The following is a 20264-nucleotide window of genomic DNA, read 5'->3' on the forward strand; positions in this document are numbered from 1 at the left end:
GTCAAATGACTGTGGAATGCAAATGGCCGTAAATGCCAAACATCCAAACTGTGGTCATGTGACTTATGGAGAAATTCAACTGTCAGAATTTTAAATCTGGTGATAAACACCCCCAGGTAGATCCATCAGAACTTTGAACAGGTCATAAATCAAAAATTACCTGTACTTAAAATTTTGCAAGCAGTTCACAGCCCTCTCTCACTTCTACCAAGTAAGCCGAAAGGCAACCAGTCCTTATCACTGAGTATGCAACTTTATGTTTGAACTTTGCCAATAGGTTGGGTCCCAATAACTTGGTAGAACCAACTTTAATCCCATATCTCATGCAACTCAAACTCTTTTGTGTCATGGCGATTCTGTAAATTTTCATTTTTGGCTACAGCGCATTATATAGCATCAAATGAATTCCAGAAGAGTTCCTGTGAAGAAAAATCAAGTGGAAGGGCTGTATAAAAATAATTGTCAATTTTGCTCTCTCTTTCTCTCTGTGTGTGTGTGTGTGTGTGTGTGTGTGTGTGTGTGTGTGTAGGTGTGCGTGTGTGTGTGTTCCCATTTTATTTATATTTATAAATTTGTACATGGATTTCCTTTTCTTTTTCTAACAGACCCTGCAAATGGGCATCAAGCATTTTTCCGGGCTGTTTGTGATGCTGTGTGTTGGATTTGGTCTGTCTATTCTCACTACCATCGGAGAACATATCGTATACAGACTGATGATACCACAAATTAAAAAGAAATCCAAGATGACATATTGGCTCCATACAAGTCAGGTACATATGCCTAAGTAAGTCTCTCAAAGGGAATGATCAGATTCTGAACTGATTGGAACCGAAGTCCTGCTGAAATTATTAGATTGAATACATGGCATTTGCAGGCCTCTTCTTGAGATCCTATCACATCCCAACTGTGATTAGGAAGCAAAATCTGAAATAATAGTATTCATTCATTCATTCATTCATTCATTCATTCATTTTTATTTTTTAATGCATCTTTCCAATTAACTCTTGAAAAACATAAATAACAATACTATCTAAAAATTATCCTAGTTTTTGTTTGTTGAGAAAAATACATTATGTAGTTCTAGGAAAAGTGACTCAGATATCATATAATTGGCAGGCAAAGGAACTTTCTCAAGAAATTTGGAGCCACTTGATTATTAACAAGAGTTGCACATACTAATGCAGAAAAATCATGTATCTTTAGTTTCTGATTTTCCAAATAAGGTTTCTGATTACTTGCAGTATCTAGCAATTACAGATAGGACAATATTTTCTGGATTTCAACCACAGTGTCTCAAAAGCTGCATGCCAACTATATTACATCCATTTTATTACAGTAACATAATTCTATTTCTCCAACATGGACAGAAGGAACGAAGTTTTTATCTGTTTTCATATTATAAATAATATGCATTAAAATGAAAAGGGCACTAATTTGTGAACATTATCATAAATTTATGCATTCAGTATAGAAGTTCAAAGTAACATTTTCAAGCTTTCAAGATGCCGGATAGCTTATGTTCACCCTGAGGATCAATATCTCTATGGTAAATTTCCTGATGCATGCACAGCATGAGCTACAGCAGGGGTAGTCAACCTTGGCTCTTTTATGACTCTTTTATGATCCATACTTGGATCCCTTCTTGCTTTATCCTTTTTAGCTATCCACCATTTTGTTTTCTGTGCACATTTTAACATTTATTGAGTTAAAAAAAGAAGAATGCCATAAATGTCTGCCATCAGAATGTTCTTCTGGGTTGGACTCCCCTCTTTCCCATAGTCTCTATGATATGGAGGAAGAGATAATTGCAATTGCAATGTGGTTATTCTCTAATGTTTCTCTGTCCCAGCCATAAAAGGCCATTCTTACATTCAGTCCCAAGGTCATCTAGATTGGGAACCTTCAGCCCTGCAAACACAGCTGAAATATAGCCTTTTCCCCCCTTTCCTATTTTGTGTGTAGGCACCATATAATTAATATCGTTAATTTTTCCCATTTCTGATCTAAAACACAGAATTGGTTTATTTAATTAGCCTATTGGCCCATTTCACCTACAGTTAGTTAGTTACCTTGACTGGCAACATTTCTGGCTGTATGGTTGAATCTCTAACTCTGCGTCTGCCTCCCGGAGTTCTGTCCTAGGAAACCTCTGGATTGAATCTGCATGCAACCATCTAATCTGTAGCCCTTCACTTTAAAGTGTAGTATTAGCAAATACGAGGAGCTGAAATTTTGGATTTGTCATAAAGATACAAAATTCAGTCACAATGACAAATTGGGCAAACAGTTTTGTTTTCATACTGCATTCCCTACAGAGTCTCTGTTTTACATTCGATCTACCTAAAATGCAAGTACAGTTTCCCTTCTGACTAATTATTTTGGGTTTTTCCTCTAGCGACTACACCGCGCTCTAAACAACTCATTTACGGAAGACAAGCACCAGCTTAAAACAAAGCCAGTTGAAAAGAAGTAAGCAAAATGAGTTTTTAATCTGCTGTTAGTTGATGCATCTGTAGATAAAGATTCCCCAGACATTGTTTTGTTTTGTTTTAAAGGAAAAGAATTGTATAATGTAGTTACACATTGTATAATGCAGTCGACACATTGTAGAAAAGTGGAAAGTTTTATTTATTTGGGAGTCAAGAGAATCGCATATCAGAAAGATCCGCTTCACCTGTATTGTATAAGACAGTGAAATGTTGTAGGAAAGTACAAGTTTTATTTATTTTGCAGTCAAGAGAGTCATATATCAGAAAGATCCACTTCAGCTATATTGAAATAATGACTTTAACTATATATCCTTCCCCTGAATTAATATTTCCTCTCCCATTTACTGATTTACTATGGTCTAACACAATGTTTCTCAATCTTGGCAACTTTAAGATATATAGATTTCAACTCCCAGAGTTTCCTAAACCATATGGCTGGCTAGGGAATTCTGGGGTTGAAATCTACATATCTTAAAGTTGCCAATATTGAGAAAAATTAGTCTAACACATTGTTTGAAACCATAATCTTTTAGGAATAACTTGTTAGAGGTTGCAAGGTGTTAAGAGCATAATGACAGATAGGTGAAGACACCATTCCCTGATAAATCTATTTCCCTTTGAACTTTTTCTTATTACTGTATAAATAGGGGTTGTGTTACATTATGTTACATTATGTTATGTTACATTATGTTACGTTATGTTACATTATGTTACATTGTGTTATGTTATGTTATGTTAATTTATGTGTTGTTACATTACGTTTAGTTATGTTCGGGGGGGGGAGGGATTCAGCCAGTTTGCACCACTTCACAGAACCGGTAGCTAATTTCTTGTTGCCCAGGCCCAGAATGGACTTCCGGAAGCGGCATCCTCACAGAGAACCAGTTGTTCACATATTTGAATCCTACCACTGGTTACGTTACGTTACATCCCACCTTTATTATTTTTAGCTCAAGGTGGCAAACATACCCCTTTCTCTTATTTTCCCCACAACAATCCTGTAAGGTGGGTTGGCCTGAGAGTGAGTGACTAACCTAAGATACTTTCATACTTAAGGCAGTACTAAAACTCACAGTCCTAGTTTCTAGCCTTCACCACTAGACTTTGCCTCTTCAAAGCCAGTTTACAATTTATCTGACATCCTTATCTAGCACAGTGCCACTGTGTTTTTAAATCCATTATGGAATTTCTCTCTGAAGCCAATTTACAAGCTGACTCTGTGATGCTGCATCAGCTTTGACAGTTGTGCTTTTAGCTTACTGATATTCTGTGTGACACAAATAACAATACTCATGCCTGCCTGTATTTTTCCAAACATCCTTCTTTGTTGGGTGTTCTCATGTCCCTTGTAATAAGCCTAGTCTGGCCATAAAACAATTGTTAGAAATCTGACAGAACTAAATCCCTGGGTGAAAGTAACTTTCCAAATGGTTTTTGATAAAAATACATTTTTGATTTGAAATGTTGGGGCCAGGAACCCTGGAGAAAGAAGGGTTGAGTATCAACATCAAAACATGTCTACCATGTTGTATTTCTATGCTCCAACACTGGAAGTTTTTAAGAAGAGACTGGACAGCCACTTGTCCGAAATGGTGTAGGGTTTCCTGCCCGAGCAGGGGGTTGGACTAGATGACCTCCAAGGTCCCTTCCAACTTTACTACTATTATTATTATTATTATTAATACCTATTCAATCTAATTGCGCCCAAGTTGCCAAACCATAGATACAGCGATAGCAAATCATTAGAGTGGAAGGTGAAAAGAATGACTTTCTGCTCCTCAATAACTCTGATCGATGCTTTTAGATAATTGTGTGAAAGACAGAAATGAGGAATGCTGAAACACAATTGCTGTCCCTGAGATACATGACCAAGATGCTTTCTTCAATCGTCACTTTTCAGAAAGCTGTTTTTTCCCCAATACCATACATGTAGAGATGCACTGTTTTTTTTAAAAAAACAACCAAAATAAAAAGACAAAATTCCCTACATAGAGAAAAAGATAACACCAGATGTAGTGTTTAAATAAAGAAATAAAATTCTTGAATCCTACCTCAGTCTAGTCTAGCTACAAAACTACAACACACGTTGAGGAAACCATGGCTTTCTAGAGATTGTGTGCAATTTCCAGCTAACCCCTGCTGATGAAGATATAGCTTAGTGGCCTCTAGAAGAGCAGTTTCCTCTCAAGCTTGTTTCTATCATTCTCCTTGCCTACCTTTGCAAATTAAAACTTGGCTAGAAGGCCAGATCCTCTATAATTTAGCCTCTTGCACCAGTTACTAGAAAGACAAAGAGCAAGAATACAGCTGCTAGGAGACCTCTTGGAAGCTTCTGAGGAATATTTTGGAAAGCAAGATACCGGGCTGGATGGCGTTTTTGTCCAATCAAGAGGATTATTCATAAAACGGCAATAGATTTATGACTGTTTTGTTATTTGGCCAGCCTGAAAATGTACTGGGCTCCAGTTGGGACATGGGGTTGGATCCAATTAGACAAGCTCCAAGCAATTCAAAATTGAAATAGAATAAAGAAACATAGCTAGAGGGGAAGCTGCAAAGATAGGTCTAGGACAGGGGTAGGCAAGCTTGACTCACTCTTTTATGACTCGTGGACTTCAACTCCCAGAATTCCTGAGCCGGCATGGCTGGCTCAGGAATTCTGGAAGTTGAAGTCCACGAGTCATAAAAGAACTGAGCTTGTCTACCCCTGGTCTAAGAGGTCATGGAATTCATAGATGTTTCCTTCTCTTAGTTTACCTCAATCTGTAAGTACAAATATATGATGACTTCCTAATTCCTTGTGTGGACATCCCTCTGCAGGTCCAGTCCCAGAAACAGTCAGGTTTCAGTATGGAACACCACTAGCCCTGGCAACTGCCATAGAAGGAAATACGTCTGCAGTGTTGAAAAACCCAGTGAAGTAATGCTCAAACAACTGCGGCATGATATAGCTTTTCCCGCCTTGAAAAGAGACTCTCCAGGGACTACCAATGGGAAAGCAGAAGCTCTGAATACTGCTAGGACCTCAGTGATCCAGGAACTCTCAGAACTGGAGAAGCAGATTGAAGTGATCAAGCAGGAACTGCAGTTAGCCATGAGCAGAAAACTGGAGCTGGAGGAATTTCAAAGGACAAATAGGACTGTAGAGCTTTGAGGGGTTCATCCTCATTCCATCTTTGACTGTAATAATTTTACACCCTCACCTTTGGGTTTTATTTTTGTGTAATGCCAAGAAGTGGCGCCGCAGTCAGCAAGCAATAGCTCTACAATAGCTCCTACCTTCCTGTAAAATCAACACTAACAAAAGATGGCTGTGTTCTAGTTACCAGAATACTTCAAAGTACCAACAGGTCCTTCTCTGTGGGAAGTTTTAGCCTAGTCAAAAGGCTGATCTCAGGCTACAGGAATTTGAAATCTCCAGACCACACCGCACCTATTCTCCTTCTCCCTAGAATTAAATGAATTTTCCACTTTTAAGGGGGTTTTTTCCTGCATTAATTAAAACAAAAGAGCAAGAGCCTTTAAAAGATTATTCGGAATTGTTCTCTGCATGGATTTTGCTGTTCGGAGTTTTTAAACTTATATAGTTGTGTCTCAAACTGTGACTCTGAGGGTCCTGTAGGTGCTGGCCTTCTCTGTAATTTCCATCAGTCAAAGTCACAAGAGGGGTACAGATATTCCCTACAAAATCAGATGCAAAGACTAAACACATTGGTAAGGGTTTTAACTATACCCAAAAAAATGATACCACTCTCGGAGGGAAATCCTCAGGATAGTTTTCAAAGATTGGGGACTGAGGGAAGAACCTATGGAATTCTGTCACATCTAAAGACAAACAAGGAAGAATGTGTTCTGAATGTTCATCCACAATTTAAAAAAGTAAACTGGTTTTGGTTCAACCTTTTGCTGTTCCAAGGCATTATGTAACCCCATACCAAGCATCTTTTATATGGAGATATACTCAGAATATAGCTTCCTGTCTCCAAGTTAACTGGTAAAGCCCAGCACTCTGATCATTCTAACTATTTTTGATAATATGTGCAGATTGCTTCTCACTGACAGATACCATCTTATATTCCCTGCTATTTCCATTTTCAGAATTGTCAAAGTTAAGGTCCACCCAATTTTCTCTACTACGTAAAATAATTCTACAGCCACGCTCAGCAGACATTGTAGATACATACTCTTAATTTTGTTCAAAGGTAGTATTTTAAGATTATTTCATTTTAAGTTCCAAACAGAGTAGGGCTGTATTTTTTGAGTGGTTCACTTAAAACAAACAAGCAAGCAAGCCTTGAATTGTAAAACACTTTGCTTCAATGTGTTGAGAGCTTACAGAAAATGTTGTACTTGGCAAAGCATTCAAAATGCTTTCCTGTCTCCTCACATTTACTTCACAATTAGCTTGCGACCAGCAGAGGAACGTGGAAGTAAAACCATTAAGTCATGGTCACGTGAGGTTTCGCTTAATGACCAGAGCAAATACCCAGTCGTGCATTATCACAATCATGTGATTTACTTAGCTTTGCAAATTATTGAGAATTGTAAATGAAAAGTATAAAAACAAACGCAAAGGATGACATTTCAAATAGCAAAATACAAAAAGAAAACTGTGGCAGTGTGAAAGGAGTTTCTCTTTTTACACTTTTTCTTTCTTGTTCTTTAGAGGAGTTGCGACAGAATTGCTCGTTCCAATTGTGGTTGCTAAGAACGGACTATTTGTATATTCTCTGGACAAAGATCTCTGTTTTACCACTTTTTTTAGATTCGACCCTTTTCCAGGTCTTTGCTTCCACAAAATAATCCTCTTGCTGTCCTTAACAGGATAGATGGCCTGAGCTCATTTTTTTAAATGTCAATGGAGAAATTTTAAAGCTACCAGTTAAAATATTCTTTAAAGAGTTTTTCCGTTAGCGAAGTCTTACTTATATATATAAATATCCCTTGTCATGTTCTGATAACCTATCATTTTAGGCTGGTGGTGGGGAAACTCTGATCCCTCATTAGTCCAAAACTAACCCTAAATGTTTTTTGAAGATTGGTGGTATCCTTCAGTGAAGTGTGTTGTGTAAGTTGCCAGTGATGATGGCTTGCTCTCCAGTTGTTAAATGTGTATACTTCATGCGGGTGCTATACAAGCAGTGGGTGCAACAATATATGGTGTACAACCAATCAACGTTACCATTCTGTCTCCCATTCCCCTAAACCACCCTGCCTACACACACACACACACACACACACACACACACACACACACACAATCATTGTCAGCATGGTCCAATTTACATGCTACTCTAAATGACATCATCCTGGTCTCAAAGATGATTACATATTATTCCAAGCAACATGTTTCTCTTTTCTCTTCTCTCAATACTGGGGCCTCTTACATATTGAGCGGATGATGGTCACCCTGAACAGAGGGGGCTGCCAAAAAGGAATATAACTATGAAATCCAACCTAATCAGAGTTTCAGAGTACATATTACATTATGTTGATTGGCACAGGAGTAGCGACAGAAGAGACAAATCAGATCAAACTAATGTACACACTAGGATCTTGTATAATTTCAACTTCTTTCAAGTTCTTCTGCCAATCAAAGATTGAGAAAACATAGCCTATAGACATGCCACATAGATTTAGCTTTTACATCCAAGATAATTCTTATGTGAGAATACGAACACAGACCCATAATGGAGATTTGACCCTAAAAACTGCCAACAGTTTTTGTGTAGCAAATACCGTACAGTAATCCATCAACAAAACGCGCTGATTAATGTCTACATGCCAAATGCCTAATGCTTGCCTAATGTCTCTCTACTCGCCAAGTCACCAAGTGATGTTATCCAATTAAGAAGCCCCTCTCTTTCCTTTAGTATTTTATTGGCATCTTCAAATATCTAAGAGAAAGCCAGCGTTACATCTTATACCTTTGGTGTCAATGAGTGAAGTCTTTCCTTGACTTCTGTAAGTTGCCCTGACCATCGCCTTTTCTGAATGAAAATTCTGGTTGGGGAATGTGCTGGGTTTTTTTTTTGTTGTTTTATTTTGGTTTTAAATAAATTTTAATACTAATTGTTCGGACTTGCTGATTTGCTTTACAATTTGGGTTTAGCCAACAGGCTGATCAGATAAACAAAATGTAAACTAACTCTGTAAAGATGAGTTATGCTTTATTTGCCCAATATGAAGACTTTTTTCCATGAATTATCTGTAAATGGAGAGGATTCTCTTTCATTCAGAGATAGACACTGATAAAAACAAACAGGCGGAAGACGACATTTCTTTTGCAAAATCTTGATTTTTAAAAACTAACCCTAATTGGGATGGTTGCTCGCCTAGTAGATTTTTACCCTTCAAGGTAATTCATGCCTAACTAGGGCTTTTGGGTTATCTTCATCCATTTTTATTCTTCTCTTTACAGTATAACTGTTTTTTTTCCCCTTCCCCATCTTCATTTTTCCCCGTTTCTCCTGGAAAGAAAATTGAAATGCTTGTGTTTGTGTATGTTGTTCCTGTATGCAATGATGTCTCTGTGTGAAAGAGTATAGCGGTATATGCTAGTAGACATTAATTAATACTATTAATATAGTATCTTATTTTATAGGGAATTGTATTTTATCAGCACATATTAATTTTATGGATATTTTTTCTCTTGACCCTGCTCTTTCTAGAGTGTAGGAGGGAGGGAGGGGGACGGAGAGATACACCCACACATACCCATACTATGCATGCATATACAACTGTGTCAACATTCACATTTATTAGAGCCGTAGCAATGCAGTGATTAGAATGCAGTATTGCAGGCTAACTCAGCTGAAAGTCAGCAGTTTGATCCTGACCGGCTCAAGATTGACTCAGCCTTCCATCCTTCCGAGGTCAGTAAAATGAAGCCCAGATTGTTGGGGACAATATGTTGACTTTGTAAACCACTTAGAGAGGGCTGTAAAGCACTGTGAAGCGGTATATAAGTGTAAGTGCTATTGCTACTTCTATTAGATATGGGGAAAGCTGTAGTATTGGTTTCAGCTAAAGTTGACCACTCTCAATGGGGTAACATTTTAAATTATTTTTCTGTTGATTCTTCTTTCTGGCACAGGATAAAATTCATGGTCATTTTCCTTTCATATACATAAATGCTGAAGCAAACATACTATCAAAAAGGATAAATACTTCTTGTGTAACCTGGAAATGTTAACATTGAAGCCCCATAATAAGATACATTTAAACATTCAACAGAAGCAGGCTAAACTCCTGCTGAAATTTGCAAAGCTTAAAATAGTGTAACATATTCAGTGACTGAAGACCTGCGATCTTTCTCATATTATTGGACTACAACCTTCATCCCTCCTGAATATACAGCCCGAGGTTAATGGAATCTGGAAGCCAACATTTGACAGGTTATAGATTTTGCATCTCTGCTATATTTTTATATTAAAAGGAATGACAGAAGGCACCATGTGTTACATTCTTCATGTAACACATAACTGCCACCTTCTCATCATCACAAGATATGTTGATAGATCAAGATGACTTTTAAAGTAATTACACAAGGTCATGAAAGAACACTTAATATCTAATGATTGATGTTGGAAACAGCCAATGGAAATTTATTTTGTGAGCATATAATTGAGCCCTATCTTCTGTTCAGGATTCCCTTACAATGATCACAAACTCTTTTTTTTTTCATAGACCCAGGATGTAAGACCTATTCATTCAATCTCACGTTCTCTTTCACTCTCATCACTATCCATGGCAAACGTATTGCATACCCAAAATGTCACATACCCATTTTCTTTATCTCAGTTTTCCTAACATCTGTTAATAGTATTTAATCTCCATTTCCTGTGCAACTTTGGTCACCCCAATTATCCCTTGCTTTCCCTGATTCCATTCCTAAGCCTTCCTTCCTCTCTTCCCAAAACCAGGAGTCCTTGGCTATTTCAAAGTAGAAGGTGATCTCCAGCCACCTTTATTCCACTGAATACTCCATAGCTCCTTGTTGACCCAGGGACAGGAAGAAAAGATTTCAGGTTGCCAGAAACCAATCCTTTACCGTCTTGTCTACTTTGCTTTCATGGAAACAGAGTGTAAAAATCAGCAAGGTGCTTTCAGGGGAAAAGGCATGTATCATATAATTATGGCATGGCACAACCCACGAATGGAGCCATTTTTAAAAAATGTAAAATGGCTGAAAGCGTAAGAAAACTGCCTTGTCATCCATGGATAAAATGGACTTCATCACAGAATCAGCCTTCTATGTGATACAATAATTCAGCAGAATATATGAGTTTTTTTCTTTTAACAACCCTATAAACCCATGCATCAGGGTGGAGTTGGGGCGACTGAGTTGAGCTGAGCATTTATTGCCACGAATCCCTTCCTGATGCCTACGTGGAGTTCACAGCAATTACTCATTGCGCCCACTGAGAGAAATATCTGCCACTATCTAGGATCAAATTCACAGCATTCTGATTATGAGGTAAGAGCTCCACTTCTAGGCCACTGTGCTGTTCCAGCAGAATATATGAGATTACTATACATTAAATCAGTTACTGGTTCATCTTGGATAGTATCACTTCAAGGACTGCATACCCAGAAAATTAAAACCCTTCAAAATCATCAGAAGCAAAAACATTTATTCAGAGATGATTCTCTATTGAGTGGACATCTTGCAGTGTGTGTGTATATCCTATCACCCTAAGACAGTCTTGTTGAAATTCAGTGGCAAAATACCATGTTTCAATGGCTATTTTCTTATTATACATGCATATAATTACATCCCCAACCTGAAATCACTGTGCTTTGCCTAAATTTGAGGGAGAGAGAGTTACCAATAGGAACAGGAATCATTCCCATCCCCACCTGTGGCTTTCCTGGGAAAAGCCCCCAAAGCATCACTCAAAGTCTAGGGAGTTTTATTGGTAGGAGATTAAGAGAGGGAATGTAGTTGTTTATGCATTTCACAGAACTTATTAAACCCAAGAAATGTGCCCACAGTTTGAATCAGCTGGAATTAAAACTATGTTAAAATGAAATAGTTTAAATTACAGGTGTCAAACTTGCCACATCACATGATGTGTCGCTTCTGCATTATGCAACCAACTCATGGGCTGGCAGTTTGACAACCCTGGTTTAAATCTATTTCCAGGATTGTAGCAAGAAAGGGCTGTACTTTGGCGGGGGGGGAGAGTATTCCACAAGGTGAGGTCTATACCAAAAACATTCTGTTGTCTTCCTCCTGCCTTGTGGACCTCACAAAGGGAGGGAATTTTCAGAAGACCTTCTCTCGATGACCAGACCAGATGGACAGATTCTAACGTATTCCAGAATGGGAATGGGTTGCCTGTCAAAGCCGGACCTTCCTATTCCCATTTCACACCATTCCATTCAAACTGCAAAAACATACTGGGCTCTCTTCCTTTAGTTAAATCTTAGATAATAGCTCTTTTGCTATAGTATAGTGGTGGCGAACCTATGGCACGCGTGCCAGAGGCGGCACTCAGAGCCCTCCCTGTGGGCACGCGCGACATTGCCCCAGGCCTATCTCCCCCTGCAGCCCCCTCCTCTCCAGAAGCCCCCCTGGAGGAGAGTCGCCCCCTGGCATGGCCTGCACGGAGCAACACAGCCAAGGACATAGCTGGGCAGCAGGGACAAGACTCCGCCCTTGTGCTCCATAGCGTGCAGATGATGCTGCGGGGTGTAGGCGGAGGGCGTGGCTGCCATGGTGCTGCAGGGCTATCTGGGTGATCTGCTACGGCAGGCCATTGAGGCAGTGTATGGCCCTGTGGGCGGGTGGAGCAGGGAGCAGGTGGGGGCGGAGCAGGCAGGGCGGGAGGCGGAGCGAGGGCAGGGGGCAGGTTTTGGGCACTCGGTCTCTAAAAGGTTCGCCATCACTGCTATAGCACGTACATAGATATAGAAATATCAGAATCCCAATATGTCCATATCTAAGATCAGCCTACAGACTCTTTCTGTTAGCAAGAACAGTGGAGGCAAATTAACAACAACAATAATAATTCCACAAAGCAAAAACAAGAAATAACCATGGCAATTTATTGAAGACAATGCCCTTTGAAAAATGGCTATGAAAATCTCATTTTCATAGCAAAAGAAGAGACAAGTAGCATCCAATAAAGCCTGGGCTGCTGTTTGACAGTTCTATGGAGGTGGCTTCCCTGAAACAGCTGTCTCTAAAACCTTGTTGTGGTCCAGAATGGCTTCCTTCACTGCAGACAAAACTTTCAAAGTGAAACTTGTGCATTTGAATGCGATTCAGTTTCCATTTGTGAATAGACGGGCTGCAAGAAAGCAAGGGCCAAATGCTGCCGATGGGTACCATTTGTGCTTACTGACAGTTTAGAAATTCTCCAGGCAATATGTCAAAAAAAAAAAAAAGTGGCCTTTTTTCAAAACAGCATTAGGATGTAAATAGGATCCAAAATTATGGATGAGACCAAGTTATGTGTTTCTGCTTTATCGGAACAGATTGCATATGATGAAGAAATGAAACATAGTGAAGGTCACCATTTTCTCAATGCCTCAACTTCCAAGATGCACTTTGTTGGCAATTTTCAGAAAACATGAGTTAAAGTTCAGTTTTAAATAGAATTGGTGCATCGCTGTGTTCCTTCTTCGGAAGTAGAAATGCCTCCTATAGAGCACAGCATTCCTCACACACAAGCAGACATTAAACTGGGAAATGTGATGACTACGAAGAAGAGTTTCCTCTTTTATCCAAAATCATGAGAAAGCCAACTGAGCTATCCCAAGTGAATTTTCCAGTTTAAATGTTGCTGCCTGGTTTAGTTCCAAGCCAAATGATGTCAACACTGATGAATCAGGGGCCAATTGACTATCTGGGCCCCACAAAAAGTGTATTTCACAAGTGAGAACTGGCTTGAAAATTGGCAGTACTTGAAAAAAAAAATCAGGAGAAAAACAAAAGAACACATACACAAAAAGAATAAACGAAGATGTTCCTTTACAAAGGAGTCAAAACAGATGAATGGCTGGCAATCAGGAGCAGCATCCAGCCTGCTGTGGAATGGCAGATAAGGGAGTGGACAGGAGAGATCCTCTGGGCCATACATATCCAGAATCAACCAATGTAGATCCGATGGAAGTCATTGGCTCCAAATGCAGCATTGCACTTGGGACATTTGCGTTGCCGAGTGTCGTAGCGAGTCTTCACACACTCAAAACAGAAGACATGAAAGCATTTGGTGAGCACAGCATCCTTCTTGCGCATGTTGCAGCAGGGGCAGGTCAAGCGAGCCTTTGAGAAAAACAGGGCAGAGTTTAGGAGCAGATATCAACAGACAATCCTCCCCTTTTAGTCTATGAGGGAGAAAATGTTTATTCTTCGTCCTGGAAAGGCCAAATGGCTCTTTGCTTCCATAAAAGGAAATTTAAAAAGTTTGCTTACAGAATACATTTCCCAAATATGCCAGCCCCAACTCCACACTAGTGGCAATTCTTATCTTTCTCCAAACCTACACAGATACGCCCAAACCCATCACATCCAAGGATCTTTAGACCCCCAATTATCTACCTTATAGTCTTTGATCTCCTCCATGAGGATCTCATCACAGTTGGGAATCATGTCTGGTTTCTTGGTTGTCTCCAGTTTTCTTCGTAGCCGTGAAATATCCTCCTATAGGAAAAATATTAGCCAGGTAGGCCTGTTATTCTCTTGCCTTTCAGATGGCAAAGAAGAATGTCAGGTTCCCATTATAATGAAAATAAATCTGACAAAAAGTTCACAAACACCTAAATTTTGGCTTTTATTGCCCTGCAAAGTTTCACATAGATTAGAAAAATTCATGGATTTCCTCTAAGCTATTAAGAAAATGAGAGAGCTGTTGTTCTTCCATTATTAGAGTCTTGTAGAACTTTATTGGAACTCAAATAATGAATTAAAACTGATATGTGAACTGTAGGAGTTACAGCTTAGGTATTCAGTGCCAGTACTGACTACTAACAAATGCAACAGTGGAAACAACTTAAAGTGAGCCATATAACAGTGACCAAGCTATCAAATTAGAGAAGCCAAAACACTGTCAGAAAACATATAATTTGAATTAATGAAATTGGAAATAAAGGCAGATTGTGAGAGATAGCTAGCCAAGCAAAGGACTGCATGCCAGTTACCTGGGCTCGTTTGAAGTTGAACATGTCTTTTTCCTTTGTTACACTATTTTCCACAATCTCATCCTGGAAGTCATGCAATTTCTTCTGCGCCAGCTCCAATTGGGCCCGAAGGTCATCAGCTAGCTGAGCAGCATCCATAGCCTAAAAAACAAAACCGTTAACGTTTCCCCATTCCACTTATTGAAATTTACACAACGGATGGCAGCAGTCCAAAGGTTAAATCAGAAGCTTCATCTTATTACTTGGGGAATGTATGTAATTTTTTTTCTGGAGAAAAAGAGAAAGAAGGGAAGGAGGGAGGAAGGGTATTGAGTATTGTAGGGTAAACAACAGGGCCTCCTTGGCCTAGGAAGTGGTGGCGAACTATGGCACAGGTGCCAGAGGCGGCACTCAGAGCCCTCTCTGTGGGTACACGTGCCGTTGCCCCAGCCTTGCCTCCCCCCGCGACCCCACCAGCAGCCTCCCTGGAGGAGAGTCGCCCCTGAGCGTGGCCCATGCAGAGCAGCACAGCCAAGGACATGGCAGCCAGGCAGCATAGACAAGACTGCCCTCATGCCCCAACGCACACAGTTGATGCTGCAGGGCATGGGCAGAGGATGTGGCCGCCATAGCGCTGCTGGGCTGCCTGGGTGATCTGCGGCAGGCCCTGGAGGCGGTGAGTGGCCCTGCGGGCAGGCGAGGCGGGGTGGGGCAGAGCCAGTTTTTGGACACTCAGTCTTTAAAGGGTTTGCCATCACTGGCCTAGGACACAACATCTATTTGGAAGCCCAGTAGCCTTCTATTCTGCTTGAAGATTAGATTTACATGTGCAGCAACATCAAAAGAAAATGAGGCAATTGAGGGGCCTGTACCAGTTCTGACTGCAAAAACAAGTTGATTTGTTTCTCAAATTTAACTCTGCAGAACACATGGGTGAGTCTGTTTCTTTGGTTTGAGGGTCCCGTCCTTTCTACCACTTTATTCTGCAGATAAATATGGAAATATTGCTGAAACTCCAGGAAGGGGGTGGAGGGGAATGGAATAGGATTAAATGGAATATGTTAGGAAAGTTAAGAGAGAGGGGAATCGGGAGAATGATGGGGGAGAAGAATGAGCCCCAAATATATACAAATGCATTCTAGGGCCCATCTTCCTATCCTATACCAAAAGCCAGTCAGGCAACCTTTATGGAAAGCTCTGGAAAGAAGGCAACCTGCCACTTACCTTGTTTTCATCTCGGTGCAAATGCCTTTGCCCAGTTTCCTGGGCTTTTAAAAAAACTGCACAGTGCTTTAATTATTATGATGACTTCTGCTTCTTCCTTCCGATAAATTGTATTTATACTTTGGTGTTTTATTGTTTTTTTAAATTTGAAACTAATTTTTTTTTTTTTTTTTTTTTGCTTTTTACAAGCTGCCTTGGCATTCTAATTAAGGAGAGAGGGTAGAATGAGGAAATAAATTCCCCTAAGGTTTACCATACAGAAATGAAACCCTGACAGGGGAAATATTCCCCCATCCCCAGTGATCTATAGACCAGGGCTTTTCAACCAGTGGTACAGGTACCACCTGTGGTACATTGGCACCTGGCAGGTGGTACGCGACCATCCTAGAAAAGTGGTAGTGGGGGAAGGGAATGAACTGAACCAGTGGCAGCACTGCACAAGCCTGAGCGAGAGACGGCTAGAGGTGCAGGGCTGTCAGGGCTCAGTGGAAGCGCCAGGATTCGCGCCAGGCTCCAGTTGGAGCTCGGCGCTGATCCTGGCGCTTCTGCTGAGCCCAGAAGAAGCGCCGATCAGCTGGAATGTTGCCGCATCTCCATGGTCTTGCGATTTACATTCAGATGCTTGGCAACTGATTCATATTTATGACAGTCACAGTGTCCCAGGGTCATGTGAAGTGACCAAAACCTGCTGCAACCACCCAGCAAACAAGGGGAATAAACCCTCCCACCCCCGCTGCCAATCCTCAACAGAAATGCTCACAACAATGAAAACCTCGTACAGGAGGAAGAACGCCACTGGGCGGGCAGGCGTCTTGCTCGGCTGTGGCTGGGGGGGTACTTTTTTCAGTGCCATTGTGAGTTCGAACAGTCACTAAGCGAACCGTTGTAAGTCGAGGACTACCTGTACTTTATCACTTTTTTCCTTTTTGGGGGAGGGGGGTCATCAAGTTTTTGACATCTTGCTAGGCGACTGGTGGTACTCAGATGTTGCCATATCCTAAAAGTGGTACAATGCTCTATACTATAGAAACAAGCAGTCACTTTGTATTTCCCTCCCAGAAGTTGCTTTGGTGCTTTGGTCTTAAGAAATTGGTGTAGGATAAAGACCCTACAATTTCTGGGCAATGAAACTGGAAAAAAGTTCCATTCTTCACAGTTATAAGCCTTGGACTTGGATTCTCATATATTTAGTCTGAAGGCTCTGAAGATGAATAATGTGAATGGTAAGCAACCCAAATAGTCCTCGCTTAGCAACCCTAATTGTGTTTGGAATTTCAGTTGTTAAGCATAGTAGTCGTTGGGCGAAGCAGCATATAACGGCATCACTTGGCAGCTGCAGTTCTAGTAGTCCTGATTTTGTCGCCAGGCGAGGACCTCGCACTTCTGCCCTGCACAAACTGCCCACTCCATCCTGCTGCTTCTTTCCCAGCTGGCAGAAGCTCCATTGCCCTGCCGTGCTCACCTCCATTTCAGTTTCTCCTATCACAATATGTGTGCTTCAATTATCTGCCAACTGTATCCCCCCGTCCCCCCTCCAATCTCTGCCATTTTGCCCATTGTGTATTCTACTGCTGCCATCTAAATTATTGTCCCAGCTAACCTTGTTTATTATTTTCTTTCTCCTGCTGCTGTTAAAGTTCGCCTAGTGTCAAAAAAGGGCCAGCAGGAGTCGGTGGAGTGCACGGAGACAAGGGGCACTAGGAGTGGTAGGTTGCAGGGTGACAAAAAGGCAGACCTGGGGTGGGGAATGCAGATGGGAATTGAAGTGCAAGCTGAAGTTGTAAATGTGACTGGACTGACAAGTGCCTGTTGATCATGTGACTCTGTGGTATATGTGCTGTGATGACTGTAATTTCAAGGGCTGGTCGTGACTATTATTTGTTCAACACTGTTGCAACTTTGAATGGTCACTGAACATCAATCATCAAGCTATGTATATATCTATTTATGAAATGTATGAGTGAGTGGAATGGCCTGACAGCTGCAAACGTCTCTATTTTACAAACAAATAGGTTCCCTAGAAGGCAGAGGAAATTTTATTGAAAGCCTGAGAGACTTAGGTTGGTCCACCCAAATGAAAAACAGCTATTCCAATTGTGTTGAGTCCTGTCGAATGTGTCTCTCCTTAGGGAGAGATAGCTAGATCAGATAAATCTCCTTCCTAAGGAAATGCTGAGAAATCACAAATGATTCTGTAATTAGGAGAAAAAAAGCAGTGCTTTAAAGTGATTTCATGGATTAAAAAGAAGCAAGTGTGTGGGAAAAAAAAATGAAAAAAAAACTTCAAAAAAAATTAATCAAGTGGTCTGAGGTAAATAATTAGAATGTTTGAAGGTTTCCAGCAAAAAGAGATTGTGAGGATATATGAAAAGCAGAATGAGCTGAGGAGGTTGAATATCATAAAGAGAGGTTAATAATAATGTTTTGAGGGCTTGCTATTTTGGTTACTACATTAGCACTGGTTGTTAATACACGTGCAGAAAAGAATATGAATGCAAATTATAAGTTTGTGTCAACCAAAGTTCTGCATCTTCGATTCTTAGATAATAATGAACTGCAGGTCCCATTGGCTGGACATCTATGGCTGGCCTAATTTGTAAATCAGCAACTAGTTGAGGATATGAGTGAACCCTAGACCAAGAATTCTGAATCTCTTCTCTCTGGCCATTTCTGGACAACACATTAACACTTCTGACAAAGATAGCAGTCGCTGAGACAAAAGTGCTAAACAGTCCTATTTAAATGGGGCAGATTTTTTTTTTTTTTTGAGAAGAAACCCTTTTTCTGAAGTTACTTTTAATTTTCTTTTCTCCTGGCCTTCAGTCTAAATCATCCAGCACTGAATTTTCAAAAGCAGGGGAGTGTAGAATCTCTGAGGCCTGCAGAGAACACCGGAAGGTAGGAATGGTGTATGGTCTATAGCAGGGCTTTTCAACCTTTTCACCCATTGTAACACTTTTAGGATATGGCAACATCCGAGTACCACCAGTCACCTAGCAAGGTGTCAAAAACTTGAGGACCAAAAAAAAAAAAAAAAAAAAAACCAGGAAAAAAATGATAAAGTACAGGTAGTTCTTGACTTACAACAGTTCGCTTAGTGACTGTTTGAAGTTACAATGGCACTGAAAAAAGTGCCACAGCTGAGCAAGACAGCGCCCGGCGGTGCTCTTCCTCCTGTCCAAGGTTTTCATTGTTGTGAGCATTTCTGTTAAGGATTGGCAGCGGGGGGAGGGGTGGGGGGTGTTTGGTTTTTATTCCTCCCATCTGCGGCAGGTTTTGGTCACTTCACATGATCTCCTGGGACACTGTGACCATCATAAATATGAATCAGTTGCCAAGCATCTGAATGTAAATCACAAGACCCTGGAGATGCTGCAACATTCCAGCTGATCGGCGCTTCCTCTGGGCTCAGCAGAAGCACCAGGATCAGGGCCGAGCTCCAGCTGGAACCTGGCACTGATCCTGGCGCTTTCATTGAGTCCTGACAGCCCCAAAGAAGCGCCGATCAGCTGTAAAGTGGCACTGATCCTGGCGCTTCCACTCAGGCTTGTGCAGTGCTGCCACTGGTTCATCTCATTCCCCTCCCCCGCTACCACTTTTCTAGGATGGTTGTGTACCACCTGCCAGGTGCCAATGCACCACAGGGGGTACCCGTACCACTGGTTGAAAAGCCCTGACCTAGAACTAATGTAGCTCACTTTCATATATAGCCACTCACTTTCCGCTTGTTCATCTCCAGGGCCTGGCTTCGCAGACCCAGTTCCTTTTCTCCAGTGCCAATGTTGCTTTGTAGCAGATGCTCTTTCTCCTCCAGTTTGCGGACAACTTGCAGTTGGGCATCCACCTTTAAGAGGCAAAAACAAGAAAGAGGAAAGCATTCCATTTAGGATTCTGTATTTGTTGAACTTTAGGACTGGAACCCTTAAGTCAACTGTACTGTTCTGCTTGTTTTATAATGGGGATTAGGCGTTTTTGCCCATTATAGAATGAGAAGCTACCATATTTTCTGCTATTTTTTCCTGCAAACACCCTGTTCAAAAATCAGGTGTGTTTTATACAAGTGCAGCAACTTATACACGGAAAAATAATGGTAACTTCTGCAGCCCAAGGCATGCCTGTGTGGGTTGCCATGCCACCTGATGCAGGTGTCAAGCCCCTATGGGCTTGGCACTAATGGGAGGCGGGATGGGGCAAGATCTTTGGCCAGCTGAACTTCCGGATATGCCAGCTCAGCTATTTGGTGCTCTGCCCAACAGCTGATTGGCGCGGAAAAACTTGCATGCCAGAGCATCTTATACAAGGCTGCGTCTTATAGATGGGAAAATACAATATGTACAGCCAATGGAAACTTCCCTTTAATGGAACCTGAAATGTCAAGCAGTCGTAGCGCACATACTTCTAAGCAGGGCTACAAATTAAAAG

At 40.9% G+C, this 20264-nt stretch overlaps 2 protein-coding genes across 6 annotated transcripts in view; one reads left to right on the top strand and one right to left on the bottom strand.

Annotated features, from left to right (window-relative positions):
• GRIN3A (glutamate ionotropic receptor NMDA type subunit 3A) overlaps positions 1-7672 on the top strand; it is a 124793-nt gene extending 117121 nt beyond the window's left edge. Inside the window, exons 7-9 of one of the 2 annotated variants that reach the window (XR_005554074.1) lie at positions 606-784; positions 2396-2469; positions 5310-5447. Coding sequence is in view for 1 of the 2 variants with exons in the window: in XM_039322181.1 (XP_039178115.1) it covers positions 606-770; positions 2396-2469; positions 5310-5643 (573 nt within the window). In the remaining variant the exon portion in view is untranslated. Of the gene's footprint in view, positions 1-605; positions 785-2395; positions 2470-5309 lie in introns of both variants that reach the window. The other variant, XM_039322181.1, reaches the window with a different exon arrangement.
• Positions 7673-12517: 4845 nt separating this feature from the next.
• The window catches only part of RNF20 (ring finger protein 20), a 49542-nt gene continuing 41795 nt past the window's right edge, over positions 12518-20264 (bottom strand). For all 4 annotated transcript variants that reach the window (XM_039322176.1, XM_039322175.1, XM_039322172.1 and 1 more), the window contains exons 17-20: positions 19561-19686; positions 14640-14780; positions 14041-14142; positions 12518-13764 (exon numbers count right to left, since the gene is read on the bottom strand). In XM_039322176.1, the coding sequence (XP_039178110.1) occupies positions 13588-13764; positions 14041-14142; positions 14640-14780; positions 19561-19686 (546 nt within the window). In that variant the 3' untranslated portion in view covers positions 12518-13587. The remainder of the gene's footprint in view (positions 13765-14040; positions 14143-14639; positions 14781-19560; positions 19687-20264) is intronic.

Source organism: Crotalus tigris, unplaced genomic scaffold, assembly GCF_016545835.1.
Source record: "Crotalus tigris isolate CLP2741 ecotype Arizona unplaced genomic scaffold, ASM1654583v1 scf7180000023864.505019, whole genome shotgun sequence".
NCBI lineage: Eukaryota > Metazoa > Chordata > Lepidosauria > Squamata > Viperidae > Crotalus > Crotalus tigris.